The following is a 13,914-nucleotide window of genomic DNA, read 5'->3' as shown; positions in this document are numbered from 1 at the left end:
CTGCAGAAGTAACCCTGCATGTTGCTAGCTCTGGAAATGTTTTAAATTCCCACCAGGGTTGTGTCCAAAATGGTACCCTGTTCCCTATGTAGTGCACTACAGTTGACCAGGTCTATAGTAGCGCACTACAGGGAATAGGGTACCATTCTAGACTTTACCCAGGAGTCTTTTCTCATAATTTGTTGAGAACCAAGTGTTCCCACAACCTCTGGGTTAAAACCAGGGGATATACAAGAACCTCTGTTAAACGTTTCCTCACAGATAAATACTTCATTTAATGAAGTTACTGGTGTCTTCATTCAACTCTCCAAACTTGCCGCGTCCTAATATGCCCTATGCTACAGAAACATGCTCTAAACACAAAGATTGAGGTTAACGTGTTTATTGAAAGCACAAAATTACAACAGAGTAACTAACATAGGCTATACATGATTTGTAACAAACCAAACAAAAAGTAATAGCAGCATATCTCATAACATATTTCTGACTTGCTGTCAGGAATAGTTTGACATAATAAATACAGACATTTCATCAAACAAAAGAGAACTTCCTTTCAGACAAATAAAACAATGACCTCACATGAGGAGGGTGGTGTACGTGCAGAGAGTTGGGAGAAAGAACTGTCCCAAAAAACATCTGCTAAACCAGAAGACCTGCACAGACCAGTAGAGGTAGATGAAGACAGAAAAACTCCCCCAAAACCAAACAGGGGCTTGGATGAGCAGTGATATGTTTGTGCCTGGCCACCAGATGCATACTTGTGGAACTTTAAGTATTTCCCCAATACCCATTGAGGAAATGTCAATGAGAATACCTTCCAAAACTGTCAACATGTTGAATGAATGAATGGCTGTGTTGTTTCATTTACTGTGCACGGGTCCACCTGGTTGAATGAATCAAAAACAGATTCTGAAGACCCTGAACTGGGTTTGGCAGAGTTGGAGACCTGTGGTCTTCAGAGATGGAGTTATTTAGTCAGAAAGACAAATGCATACACTGTTGCCCTATTTACAATCAGAAAATAGGAAACATAAATAATCTAAAAATGACAAATGGTTCATACTAGTAAGCACATACACGTTTTGAATAAATAAGGTGTGATACGTCACGTAAATAAATTAAGAGTAATTACATATTTTTTTTAAATGAAAATGTGTGCTTATTTGAATGAGTGTGTATTTGTATGTGTTTGTAAAAGAAAGTCAGTATATATGATGCGGGTGTGTGTAGGTTTGAGGGCACCTATATGTGGGTTTAAGCGGAGTAAAAAATACTCTGTATATGTGTCAATATGTGTGCATGCATGTGCCTGTGAATGTGGGTCAGAGTGTCCATGATTTAGTGAGTGAGCTCCAGCTGGCACTCTAAGCCTCCTAGTAGATAATTGGACCCCAGAATCTTCTTCCCATTCCAGGAGAACACACACCAACACCTGGCAGGGGGTCCCACCAGAGACGACTCACACTAGAACACAACAGAAGAGGGGGCAATATATTAAATTACATGGATCAACTTCACTGCATTGATAAATGTTTTCCTGGTCAGATCACAAGAAAAATCCCTGGTCCTACTATCAACCACTAATGAGCTAATGCTATTGCTAAACAAACCTACAGCTCTGGTGGTATGCCTTACCTGCTTGGCCTTGTAGAAGCCATGTTTGTCACAGTTGGGTAGGTAGAAATTGGTGAACTTCTCTCCTAGTTCCTGCTGAGAGCTGGTTATCTTGTCCAGAGCTGCATGCAGCTCAATGTGGCAGGGACCCTGGGGATAAGACAAAGAGAACAGTCAACATCTGATACAAAACATACTGTATAATAAACACAGCAAGATGGACATAGAATACATTATGAAATCAAATCAAACTTTATTTGTCACATGCACCGAATACAACCTTACCGTGAAATGTTTACTTACAAGCCCTTAACCAACAATGCAGTTCAAGAAAGAGTTAAGAAAATATTTAACAAATAAACTAAAGTAAAAAATAATAAAAAGTAACACAATATGGTAACAATAACGAGGCTATATACAGGGGATACCTGTACCGAGTCAATGTGCGGGGGTACAGGTTAGTCGAGGTAATTTGTACATGTAGGTAGGGGTAAAGTGACTATGCATAGATAATAAACGGAGTTGCAGCACTGTAAAAACAAATGGGGGGGTCAATGTAAATAGTCCAGGTAGCTATTTGATTAATTGTTCAGTCTTATGGCTTGGGGGTAGAAGCTGTTAAGGAGCCTTTTGGTCCTATACTAAGTTGTTATATCTGACTAAGAACATTAAATTGTCATGTGGTAAAATGCAAAGCAAATATCATCTCAAGGGAATAACATTTTCTCACTGAGTCTGGGTGGTTTTTGTTAAAATGGCAACAGCTTCCTCTGGTGGCTAAGAGCTAAATTGTCTTGAACTCTAAATTAGGTTCTCTCCACTAAGCTACAGCTGAAGAAGAAGAAAGTAAGTCCGGGGCCGTATAAAGCACCTGATTTAGGATCAGCCCTTACGAAAAAAGATTGCAATCAGAGTGCAGTATAACTGCTGTATGCTGCAAATACTGTGTTCAATATACCAGTGTTTTTTTTACTACAGTAACAGTGCAGTCTAACTGCAGTTCAATTGCAGTACACTGCAGTTATTCTGCAATTACTGCGTCCAAAATACCACAGTCGACTGCAGTTGCTGCACTTTTACTGTTGTTTCAATACTCCAATCTTTTTTGTAAGGGAGTTTAGCCTTTTAGATCACAATGAATAAGATTACATGCAGAGGGGGAGTACTGATCAGAAGCTTGATACATATGTAAGTTGTGCCCACCTGTTCCACCATTACAGTCTGAAGACCTACCGAACTTTGACAGTACGTCAGGTCAGGGGCGCGACTTTCACTGGGCGGGTTATGTCCACTCCCTCCCACACATTTTGAAATTGCATTTTTGTCACCCCCAGTTTTATCATTGCAATGTGATACAAAAAGCGGCAACAGTGTGCTTTAGGACCATGCGGACGCCTCCGAGCAGTCGGGTAGGCTGTTTGGAGTGTTCAGCCTGCTGGATTTAGGACCTCGTGAACACCACAGAGCGGGCTGCTGGAAGGCTGGCTGGACCAGCTTGAGAGAGTTGAGTATAGTTCAGTGTGTATGTGTTGCGCTCTTTCACCGAGTTGTAAAAGCAAGCAGAGCAGAAACTGGCTACTATTTAGTTAAGGTAACTGCTGTTTAACTTAACAGATTTTTTTTACTAGTGTTAATTTGCAGTGCTGAGCTAGTATTGTAACTGACATGTAACAATAGCTAATGATTTATCCCCTCTCGACTGAGGTGAATGAATAAGCTATGCTAGCTACCACAGCCAGGTCAGCTCTAGCCTCCAGTTCTGTCAGACAGCGATATGAGGTGGCTATTATTATTATGTAACAGCTGTTGTTTGTATGGAAATGTTTTGTAGCCTTTGTTTTGTCCCGTTTCAGAAGTAATTTAACTTGGCTAGCTATCGCCAGTTGATGTACCGTTAGAGAGAGCTGTCCAAAGGTTGTCGAACGTTAGCTATTCTTTTTGCCTCAATCAAACCATCGGCCAAATGATTGAATATTGATTTTGACGTTTTTTTCAGTGCAATGTGACTTTTATTAGTCAGTATGGCAATGTAATGTTAGTTTCCCTAGCTAATTCCTTACTTTTCACACTGGCATAGTAATAAATGGCTCTAACGTTACATGCTTCACTGTCATGGTGCACAGTAGAGGTCTGCGCAGGAATGATTTCTTCATCCCACTTCCGCACCTGCTTGCTTTCTTGCTTTCAATATCAAATGCACAAAAATAACTTAAGAAATAGGTTAAATTACCAGAGATTCTCACATGGCCCTTATATTGTATTACTAGGCTATGTCAGCCAATTTGCTAAATGTAGGTTGAAGAGAGCAGAGTTGGGTGATCAATATTTAGGCCTATTTCTAGGCAATGTAGTAAACTATAACCTAATCATAGGTCTATTTAGGAAGTAAATTGAACTGCCTCCGTGCCCATGCATAGGCTACAGCCTACTCTATTTAATTGAGACTACACGTGCACCTGATCTCACAGGTGTGGCTACTGAACTGGAAGCAGCAAGAATGAGTGGCACTTGCTACATTTTGTATAGGCCTATAGGACACAGCCTACCCTTTAGGGGACCATTTGCAGGCAGAGACAAATAAATGGGTAATCAATACTTATTGAAAATGAAAAGGTTCAACACTAGCTCACAACTTAGCCTACGTGCGCGTTATGCCTTTTCCTTTTCAATAATGATTACATTTTTTGATTGTCCTTTCGACACACGTTGGTTGAACGCCCTCCACTTCTTTCCATTATCATATATATTTACAGACACTGTAGTAAACTACAGTCTAATTATATTTAAGTAAATTTCATATTCACTGCCATGGGATTCTCTGCCCATGTAGGCAGCCTACTCTATTTCAATGAGACCACACATACTAGGTGCACTTGAACTCTCACGCCCAACTAGGTGGGGTAGACTACTGAAGTTGAAGCAGAAAATTCTGTGTGAATAATGCGAAAAATATGTGCTTTTAATACAATAGGTAGGCTAACACATGCAAAGCAGAAAGAGGACCGTTTCCAAATAATCTGAGACAACAACAAAAAATTCTGACCCCCGCTCCCGCCCACAGCATGAGAAATGCTGACAGCACTGCAATGATCTCAGTCAGGAACTGCAGGTCTCGCAGGAATCCCACGGGAATGCAGCCCGCTAGTGCAGTCAGTACACAACACTATGCTCATCATGTCTTAGCAGGATCAGATGGTGACATGGGTCCGAGCAGGGTCAGACAGCCAGGGAAAACCAGTCTACGGAGCTCAGGTGAATTTTGCAGTATATTAACAATATCAGTGAATGATACAATGTTCCATCTTGAATTGATGGGTCGACCTACAGTATCTACAGGACAGCAGCTGAAGATTAAAGCTACAGTCTGGGATCTGGGATCTGGGAATAATGGTCATTTCAATGATTGAACCATTGATTCTATTCTTGGATAATATAATGTATAAATGTACACTAAGGTAATTATTTGTCATGCCTCATTTTAGGAGGATCAGATGGTGACAAGGGTCTCAGCAGGGTCAGGCAGCCAGGGAAGACCAGTCTGTGACAGAGGTGAGGTGAATTTTTGCACATACAACAATTCATTCTCTCTGTGTAGCAAACACTGGACAAGCCAGATGCTATTTAAGGCAGTCTGACAAACCTCCAAAGTCGATTTCCAAACTGTTTCAAGGGTTGATAGAGGCTTTTCCTGATGACACAAAACATGTAAAACTAAAATGCGAGGAGGATCTGGTAGAAGCTATTGATGATGATGAATGGATACAGATGTGTTAGAATGCCCAGTCATGTTCATATCATCTCAGACATAAATGACTGCAGTTTAAGACCATCCATAGAACGTACTATATGCCAGTGAAACTGAGTTAGATGCACTCAGAAATGTCATTCCTCTCCTGGAGGTTTAAAACACACAAGGGGACATGTTTGCATATTTTATGGGCTTGTGAAGGCTGCATGGCTGAATTCTGGTAAAAGAGTATGTTCTTTTGTCTCAGCATGGCTACAGATTCTCCCTTCTCACTGTTGATACCGGAGACTTATCTGAAAAACTGTGTATTCAAGTATTTATACTGGCTAAGAAATTCATTTACATTAATAGGAAGGTTGGTTATCCTCCCACAATGTCAAGTTATGTATCACTAGATTTTATTTATTACAAGATTAAGGGCATAATGGGCACCTTTCATAAGGACTGGATGCCTTATATGGAATACAGTACGACTAAAGGAGTCTGTATTGAAAAGATACCCACTTCAGGGGAGATACCTATTTAGGCAATCCCTAGCTGCTGGGCTGCTCAGTCCTAACCCTGGCGTCTGCCGTCCTGTGGGTTGTCACTTTGTCACTCCTACTACTACCAAAACCAATTAGGAATGTTTCACTAAGATCCTAAAGCTGAATGGGGTGTGATGGGTTGGGGCAATGCAGGGTGGTGGACCCCTAGGGACAGGACAGGGCAACCCAGCTATACTGTGTGCAAATAAAAAGAGCTCTACAGTACTATTAGTCCTATGAGATTAATTATATGGAGAATTTGCTGTTTCTGTGTTAATGTATATTTGAGGTGTATGTCGTTTTTCTTTTTTGCTTAGATTTTGTTTCCAAACCTTTCCCTTTGGGAATTAAACAAAATTAAAGGTGTGACCTGAGAAGGAAATTGTGTTGGGAAAAGAGTTATTGACTAGTTTGGTCAGGGTGGCAGCTCGGGCTGGCTTGTTGGTCTGGCTGAAATTTGATATAGAGGATGTTTTAATAAAGAGAATCAACGTATTTTTTTCAAGAGTCGTTCATTTGTTAGGCTATTGGTTAAAGGTGCAACACAATATTTATTATTGAATTACCTTTGATCAAGTTCTGTCTTATTAACCACAAACATATTTAATAAGGATCTCTTACCTAGCTTGATGACTGTGGGCATGTTTGCATACTTTTTGTTATAGATTGGATTGTGTAAAATTGCAGGAAATTAGCTTTAGATAGCCCCCAAAATCTGGGGGAGGACCCCCTGACTCCCCACCAGGTTATGTACCCCCCACTTCTAAAACCAAAGTGGCGGCCCTGCTTCAGATTGAATACTGTGCATACCTGTTCCACCAGTTTCTTGCGGATGGTGTTGACCTTGGCCTTGATGCTCTCCTGAGCCCCCTCATTTTTGGTGTCAAAGGGGGTGTTGAGTCCCAGGAAGTAGGTTAGGGAGCTGTGGTCTGGCACCCCTTCTACTTCTCCTGTGGATTAGAGAGAGAAATTAGTGGGTAAGTATACCATGTTTTACATAAGTTTAGATTCTATCTTTTTGATTATGTTGTCAAAAAAGGTTTAATTTGTAGATTGTCCAACATCTTTATAAGTAAGTAATAGCTGAAGGAAGGAATCAAAGCTGAGTCTACCTTGTCCCTGGTCCTCAGTGCAGATGGCCTGTCCTCTGGTGAGGGAGTGGAGGGGTCTGGGATCCCCAGCTCTTGGGCTGCATTTTAACCCCTGAGCACAGTGGGCCGTGTATACCCCACAGGAGGCCCCCTTCTCCAGGGCACATGCCAAGCAGCAGCCACAGCCCGGCTCCCTTAGAAACTGCTTACAGTCTGGGGAGATGGCCGGGCATTCATCCAGCTTCTCCTGGGTACAGGGGGCACAGCGAATAGGCTCCGGGCCCACCACAGGGGAAGACTGGGCCAGAGAGGTCAGGAGGGACAATGACATTGCTGCCAGCAGGGTCAACTTCTCATATAATCCGAGCATCTCAAATCTTCAGGTGTAGAAAGAAACTAAAATCTACAGTCAGGTGTAGATATGAATTTTCTTCAAGTGCAGTCTTTAATCTTCAAGTGTAGTTTTTGCTTAGTCCTCAAGTACTTATGACAAGCACAATATACTGTAGATAGGCATCTATAGGTTTCCTTCTTTCTTTCTGAAATGAATTCTCAGAACAAAGGAGTTGCAGTATTTATACAGAGCTCTGACCCTCAGGGAGGTTAATGTTTGAACCAGTGACTCCAGATATTAAACATTTTGGCTAGACAGCGCAGGAGCAGCATTAGCTGTATTGGGTGGGTTGACCTCTGGTAGAGTGTGTAGATCTGAACTGGGGTTCACTGAAGCTGCAAGCCTGCCCTGTCGTCAATATTTACTCTGGGACGAGGAGTGATTGTACAAGGTGATGTTGGAAAACATTGCAAAATCAATGAGTTGTTTTTTTGGTTTTGACCCCTCGATCGTTCATACTGTACATACTGTATGGTGTGGGGGACAAACTAACAATGGATTGATGTTAAGTTGTGCATTGAGATTCATCCTTTGGTACATGACTTACCTAAGGGTCAGAAGTTATAGGTCAGTCATGAACTGGATATGACTTGATTCAACTCTACTTTCAAAAACCATATGTGTTGTTCAGCCCATGTGGTGGACTAAGGGTCATCTGCAGGGTACATAAACATGATCATCCCATCAGTTACATAACCATGCAACCATAACATGTTTGTCTGGAGAATGTCTTTTTTAATTGGTCACTTCCTGGTGTAGTATTAGTTAATCACACTTTATCTACGGTTAACACTGAACACCTCTACACCCCTCCCCCATACCTTGACACACACTGTCTCTCTGTGCCTCTATGATACCTTGTGTTTTTCATCGCATGGTGACTTTGTGCAATGACTGGACTATTTGTCAGTGTCTCGTTACACCAACTGAAACTACCTTGTCATATGTGGATAGTGAAAGGTTGTTGGGTCATTCCACGAAATGAGTTCCTTTTACATCCCTTTGATGTTTTAAGAAGAAACTGTGCACCAATATTGCATTTAAAAAGCATGTTATATTAAATTAAGTGCCCTTTAGTATAGACCACGTGTAAAATTCAATAAATCAGACTTGCTAAAGTGCCAAAATTCTGTATTTTGGCATGTCCCTCTGTAACTTCTAACATGTACACCCTGTTACCCATAGATTAACCTAAAGTATCAGATGTAAAAGAAAATGCCTGAGCGGAGTTCCTACATTGTTTTCAGGGGAAAAGGAAGCTGGGTGGAATTAGCTGTATCCCTGAAAAAATGTATGCATCCGGTTTTTGGCAACTCCGCTAAGTCTACCCATAGATAGACAGGCTAGAATTATATTAACAATAAAACATTTTTCTGAAGCTTGCATTCAATTGCCGCTCACACAAGCTTGCATTCATAAGGGAATTTATGGCTGATTTAAGATGAAATCATCAACCCTGTTACTTTATTTTGCACTTAATAGGCTCTTAATATCGGAGTTACACTACCCAAAAGGGACTCATTTTATGGAACGACCCTGTTATTTTCCCAGTCTGATGAAATGCTGGCCTTGGTAAACACAATTGGTACATTGGAGGTGTACCCTGGATAACGTCCAGATAACCTTTATTCGTGTTCATGAATCAGACACATGTATTTCTCTTGCATTGTATGCTTTAGTGACACACAGTATGTATCATCTTGCAATGATTTATTGGATGCCCTTTAGTCATGTTGCAAGCCTACTCAACAACCAGCTCATGTGTTGTAGCCTCCTCAATGTTGTGCATCAAATTCACCAGCCATTGTGGGAAAAAATCCTCCTACAGGGATATAGTGAAGAGAGTATCATGGACAAAATGATCAAAATGTGTGCTTGATCACTATAATTAAATGTACTTTTGATGTACAGTACCAGTCAAAAGTTTGGAAACACCGACTCATTCAACCTTTGTTCTTTATTTGTACTATTTTCTACATTGTAGAATAATAGTGAAGACATCAACACTGCAGAATAACACATATGGAATCATATAGTAACCAAAAAAAGTGTTAAACAAATCAAAATAGCAAACCCTTTGCCTTGATGACAGCATTGCACACTCTTGGCATTCTCTCAACCAGCTTCATAAGGATTGCTAAGCGCAAACCAGATGGGATGGCGTATCGCTGCAGAATGCTGTGGTAGCCATGCTGGTTAAGTGGGCCTTGAATTCTAAATAAATCACCCCCACACCATCACACCTCCTCCTCCATGCTTCACGGTGGGAACCACACATATACGGAGAGCATCCGTTCACCTACTCTGCGTCTCACAAAGACACGGCGGTTGGAACCAAAAACCAAAAATTTGGAATCATCAGACCAAAGGACAGATTTCCACTGGTCTAATGTCCATTCCTCGTGTTTCTTGGCCCAAGCATGTCTCTTCTTATTATTGGTGTCCTTTAGTAGTGGTTTCTTTGCAGAAATTCAACCATGAAGGCCTGATTCACACAGTCCCCTCTGAACAGTTCATGTTGAGATGTGTCTGTTACTTGAACTCTGTTTAGCATTTATTTGGGATGCAATTTCTGAGGCTGGTAACTAATGAACATATCCTCTGCAGCAGAGGTAACTCTGGGTCTTCCTTTCCTGTGGCTGTCCTATAGAGAGCCAGTTTCATCATAGCGCTTGATGGTTTTTGTGACTGCACTTGAAGAAACTTTCAATGTTCTTGAACTATTCCGGATTGACTGACCTTCTTGTCTTAAAGTAATGATGGACTGTCGTTTCTCTTTGCTTATTTGATCTGTTCTTGCCATAATATGTTATTTTACCAAATAGGGCTATCTTCTGTATACCACCCCTACCTTGTCACAACACAACTGATTGACTCAAACGCATTAACTTCTCTAGGATAGGAGGCAGCAAATTCACTATTCGATAAATAGCGTGCCCAATTTCAACTTCCTTCTACTCATCCACAGAATATAAGATATGCATATTATTAGTAGATTTGGATAGAAAACACTCTGAAGTATCTAAAACTGTTTGAATCATGTCTGTTAGTATAACAGAACTTATGTAGCAGGCAAAAACCCGAGGACTAACTTTTTTTATTTTTTTATTGTCTGTTCAATGAGATTTCATTGGAATACTGGATTTCTAATCACCCTGTTTTCAGTTCCTACCGCTTCCACTGGATGTCACCACTCTTTGGAAATAGGTTGAGGTTATTTCTTTGTGCAATGAAGAAGTGAGGCCACCTGGAAACAGTGTAACGTCATGTGTACTGTTTGAGAGTTGCGCAAGACTAGAAAAGTAGCGCAAGACTAGAAAAGTGATCTCCTGTATTGAAAACAGATAGACCGTCTTCAATTTGATCGATTATTAACGTTTACAAATACCTTAAGTTGTATTACAAAAGTAGTTTGAAATGTTTTGGCAAAGTTTAGAGGTAATTTTTGAGATATTTTGTAGTGACTTTACGCAAATTGGAAGCTGTTTTTTTCTGGATCAACCACGCCAAATAAATGGACAATTTGGATATATATGGACGGAATTAATCGAACAAAAGATCAATTTGTGATGTTTATGGGACATATTGGAGTGCCAACAAAAGAATCTCATCAAAGGTAAGGCATGATTTATATTTTATTTCTGCGTTTTGTGTCGTGCCTGCAGTGTTGAAATATGCTACACTCTCTTTGTTTACTGTTGTGCTATCATCAGATAATAGCATCTTATGCTTTCGCCGAAAAGCCTTTTTGAAATCTGACATGGAGGCTGGATTCACAACGAGTGTAGCTTTAATTTGGTATCTTACATGTGTGATTTAATGAAAGTTTGATTTTATATATATATATATATTTTAATTTGGCGCTCTACATTTTCCCTGGCTATTGGCCAAGTGGGACGGTAGCGTCCCACATATCCTAGAGAAGTTAAGGAGGAAAGAAATTCCACAAATTAACTTTTAACAAGGCACACCTGTTAATTGAAATGCATTCCAGGTGACTACCTCATGAAGCTGGTTGAGAGAATGCCAATAGTGTGCAAAGCTGTTATCAAGGCAAAGGGTGGCTACTTTGAAGAATCTAAAATCTAAAGTATATATACTTATTTTGTTAAAACATGATTCCATATGTGTTATTCTACAATATAGAAAATAGTAAAGATAAAGAAACACCCTTGAATGACTAGGTGTGTCCAAAGCTGTCATCAAGGAAAAGGGTGGCTACTTTGAAGAATCTAAAATATCTTTATTTTTTAAACACTTTTTTTGGTTACTATATGACTCCATATGTGTTATTACATAGTTTTGATGTCTTTACTATTATTCTACAATGTAGAAAATTGTTTTTTTTAAATTAAATAAAGGAAAACTCTTGAATGAGTAGGTGTGTCCAAACTTTTGACTGGTGATGTACATGTATTTTGTTTGTCCAGACCATCATGACTACAGGCTTATTATTGATACTCACTGCAGTTGGCACCTTTCTCCGTCCCCTAGCCCCTCTTTTCTTCTGTGGTGGTGGTAGCTCGTCCTCCGATCTCCTCTTCCGTGGTCGTTGTGGTGTTGGTAGCTCTTCATCTGACGATGACCAAGAGAGTCTCCTCCTTGTACGAGATGTTTGTTTCACTCTTCTGTTGATGGTTATCTGGGGCTGAAATGTAAATCCTTGCATTAAACATCAACAAAAATATAAAGTTAGAAGATGAGTTGGGAGAACAGGCTACTTCCCACTGGGCACATACTGGTTAAATCAACATTGTTTCCACATCCTTTCAATGTAATTACGTTGAGCAGAAATGGAATAGGCGTTGAATTGACGTCTGTGCCCAAGTGGGTTACCTCTACTACCAGATGAACTCCATCCTCTTCCCCATCAGCCTTTGCGCTATGTTTCCTAGGGAGTGTGAACCCTGGTGGGGTATTCTCCTCCCCAAGGTCACTTGTGGTCTGGGTGATATTTGGATATGGTACAGAGAGATTGTAGATCTCCACCTGTGCAGCACTACTCTGGTCCAGAGAACGGGACTGCCGGCTTGGCCTCCACACCTTTAGTGGAGACTCATCCTCTTCTTTCTCCTGATCATCTACCACCTCCTGCTCTTTTTTCACTTCCTCATCCTTCTCCTCCTCTTCCTCTTCCTGGATAGGTTCTAGCTGCTGTATTGTTAGTTTTAGTAAATACAGTGGCTTGCGAAAGTATTCACCCCCTCCTATTTTGTTGCCTTACAACCTGGAATTAAAATTGATTTTTGGGGGGGGGGTTGTATAATTTGATTTACACAACATGCCTACCACTTTGAAGATGCAAAATATTTTTTTATTTTGAAACAAACAAGAAATAAGACAATAAAACTGAAACTTGAGCGTGCATAACTATTCACCCCCCCCCAAAGTCAATACTTTGTAGAGCAACCTTTTGCAGCAATTACAGCTGCAAGTCTCTTGGGGTATGTCTCTATATGCTTGGCACATCTAGCTACTGGGATTTTTGCCCATTCTTCAAGGCAAACTGCTCCAGCTCCTTCAAGTTGGATGGGTTCCGCTGGTGTACAGCAATCTTTAAGTCATACCACACATTCTCAATTGGTTGGAGGTCTGGGCTTTGACTAGGCCATTCCAAGACATTTAAATGTTTCCCCTTAAACCACTCGAGTGTTGCTTTAGCAGTATGCTTAGGGTAATTGTCCTGCTGGTAGGTGAACCTCCATCCCAGTCTCAAATCTCTGGTAGACTGAAACAGGTTTCCCTCAATTTAGCACAATCCATCATTCCTTCAATTCTGACCAGTTTCCAGTCCCTGCCAATGAAAAACATCCACACAGCATGATGCTGCCACCACCATGCTTCACTGTGGGGATGGTATTCTCAGGGTGATGAGAGGTGTTGGGTTTGCGCCAGACATAGCATTTTCCTTGATGGCCAAAAAGCTCCATTTTAGTCTCATCTGACCAGAGCACCTTCTTCCATTTAACATATGTTTGGGGAGTCTCCCACAAACACCAAACGTGTTTTCTTATTTTTTTCTTAAGCAATGTCTTTTTTCTGGCCACTCTTCCGTAAAGCCCAGCTTTGTGGAGTGTACAGCTTAAAGTGGTCCTATGGAAAGATACTACAGTCTCCGCAGTGGAGCTTTGCAGCTCCTTTAGGGTTATCTTTGGTGTCTTTGTTGCCTCTGTGTAACGGCTGTCGTAGTCGTTCTCCTCCTCAGACGAGGAGGAGCATGGATCAGACCAAGATGCGGATTGGTAAGTATTCATATTTTAATGGGAAAACAACAAACACTACAAAATACAACAACCAACAAACGTGACTAACCTGAAACAGTCCTGTGTGGCCCAAACACTGACACAGGAACAAACACCCACAAAACACAGGTGAAACCCAGGCTGCCTAAGTATGATTCTCAATCAGGGACAACGATTGACAGCTGTCTCTGATTGAGAATCATACCAGGCCGAACACAAAATCCCAACATAGAAAATCAAACCTAGACCAACCCACCCAACTCACGCCCTGACCAACTAAAACAAATACAAAACAAAG

At 40.9% G+C, this 13,914-nt stretch overlaps 1 protein-coding gene across 1 annotated transcript; it reads right to left on the bottom strand.

Annotated features, from left to right (window-relative positions):
- Positions 1–366: 366 nt before the first annotated feature.
- Positions 367–13,741, bottom strand: LOC139550655 (insulin-like growth factor-binding protein 1). The gene is made up of 7 exons (XM_071361675.1): positions 13,687–13,741; positions 11,840–12,022; positions 7,922–8,029; positions 7,002–7,740; positions 6,700–6,839; positions 1,636–1,764; positions 367–1,464 (listed from the first exon to the last, which is right to left on the bottom strand). Exons 4-7 carry the CDS (start codon positions 7,348–7,350, stop codon positions 1,339–1,341), a joined length of 744 nt encoding a protein of 247 aa, XP_071217776.1. The 5' UTR covers positions 7,351–7,740; positions 7,922–8,029; positions 11,840–12,022; positions 13,687–13,741; the 3' UTR covers positions 367–1,338.
- Positions 13,742–13,914: the final 173 nt, after the last annotated feature.

Source organism: Salvelinus alpinus, chromosome 23 (assembly GCF_045679555.1).
Source record: "Salvelinus alpinus chromosome 23, SLU_Salpinus.1, whole genome shotgun sequence".
NCBI classification, from domain to species: Eukaryota; Metazoa; Chordata; class Actinopteri; order Salmoniformes; family Salmonidae; genus Salvelinus; species Salvelinus alpinus.
The sequence above is the reverse complement of the archived record's forward strand: the minus strand, read 5'-3'. Positions and strand labels throughout refer to the sequence as shown.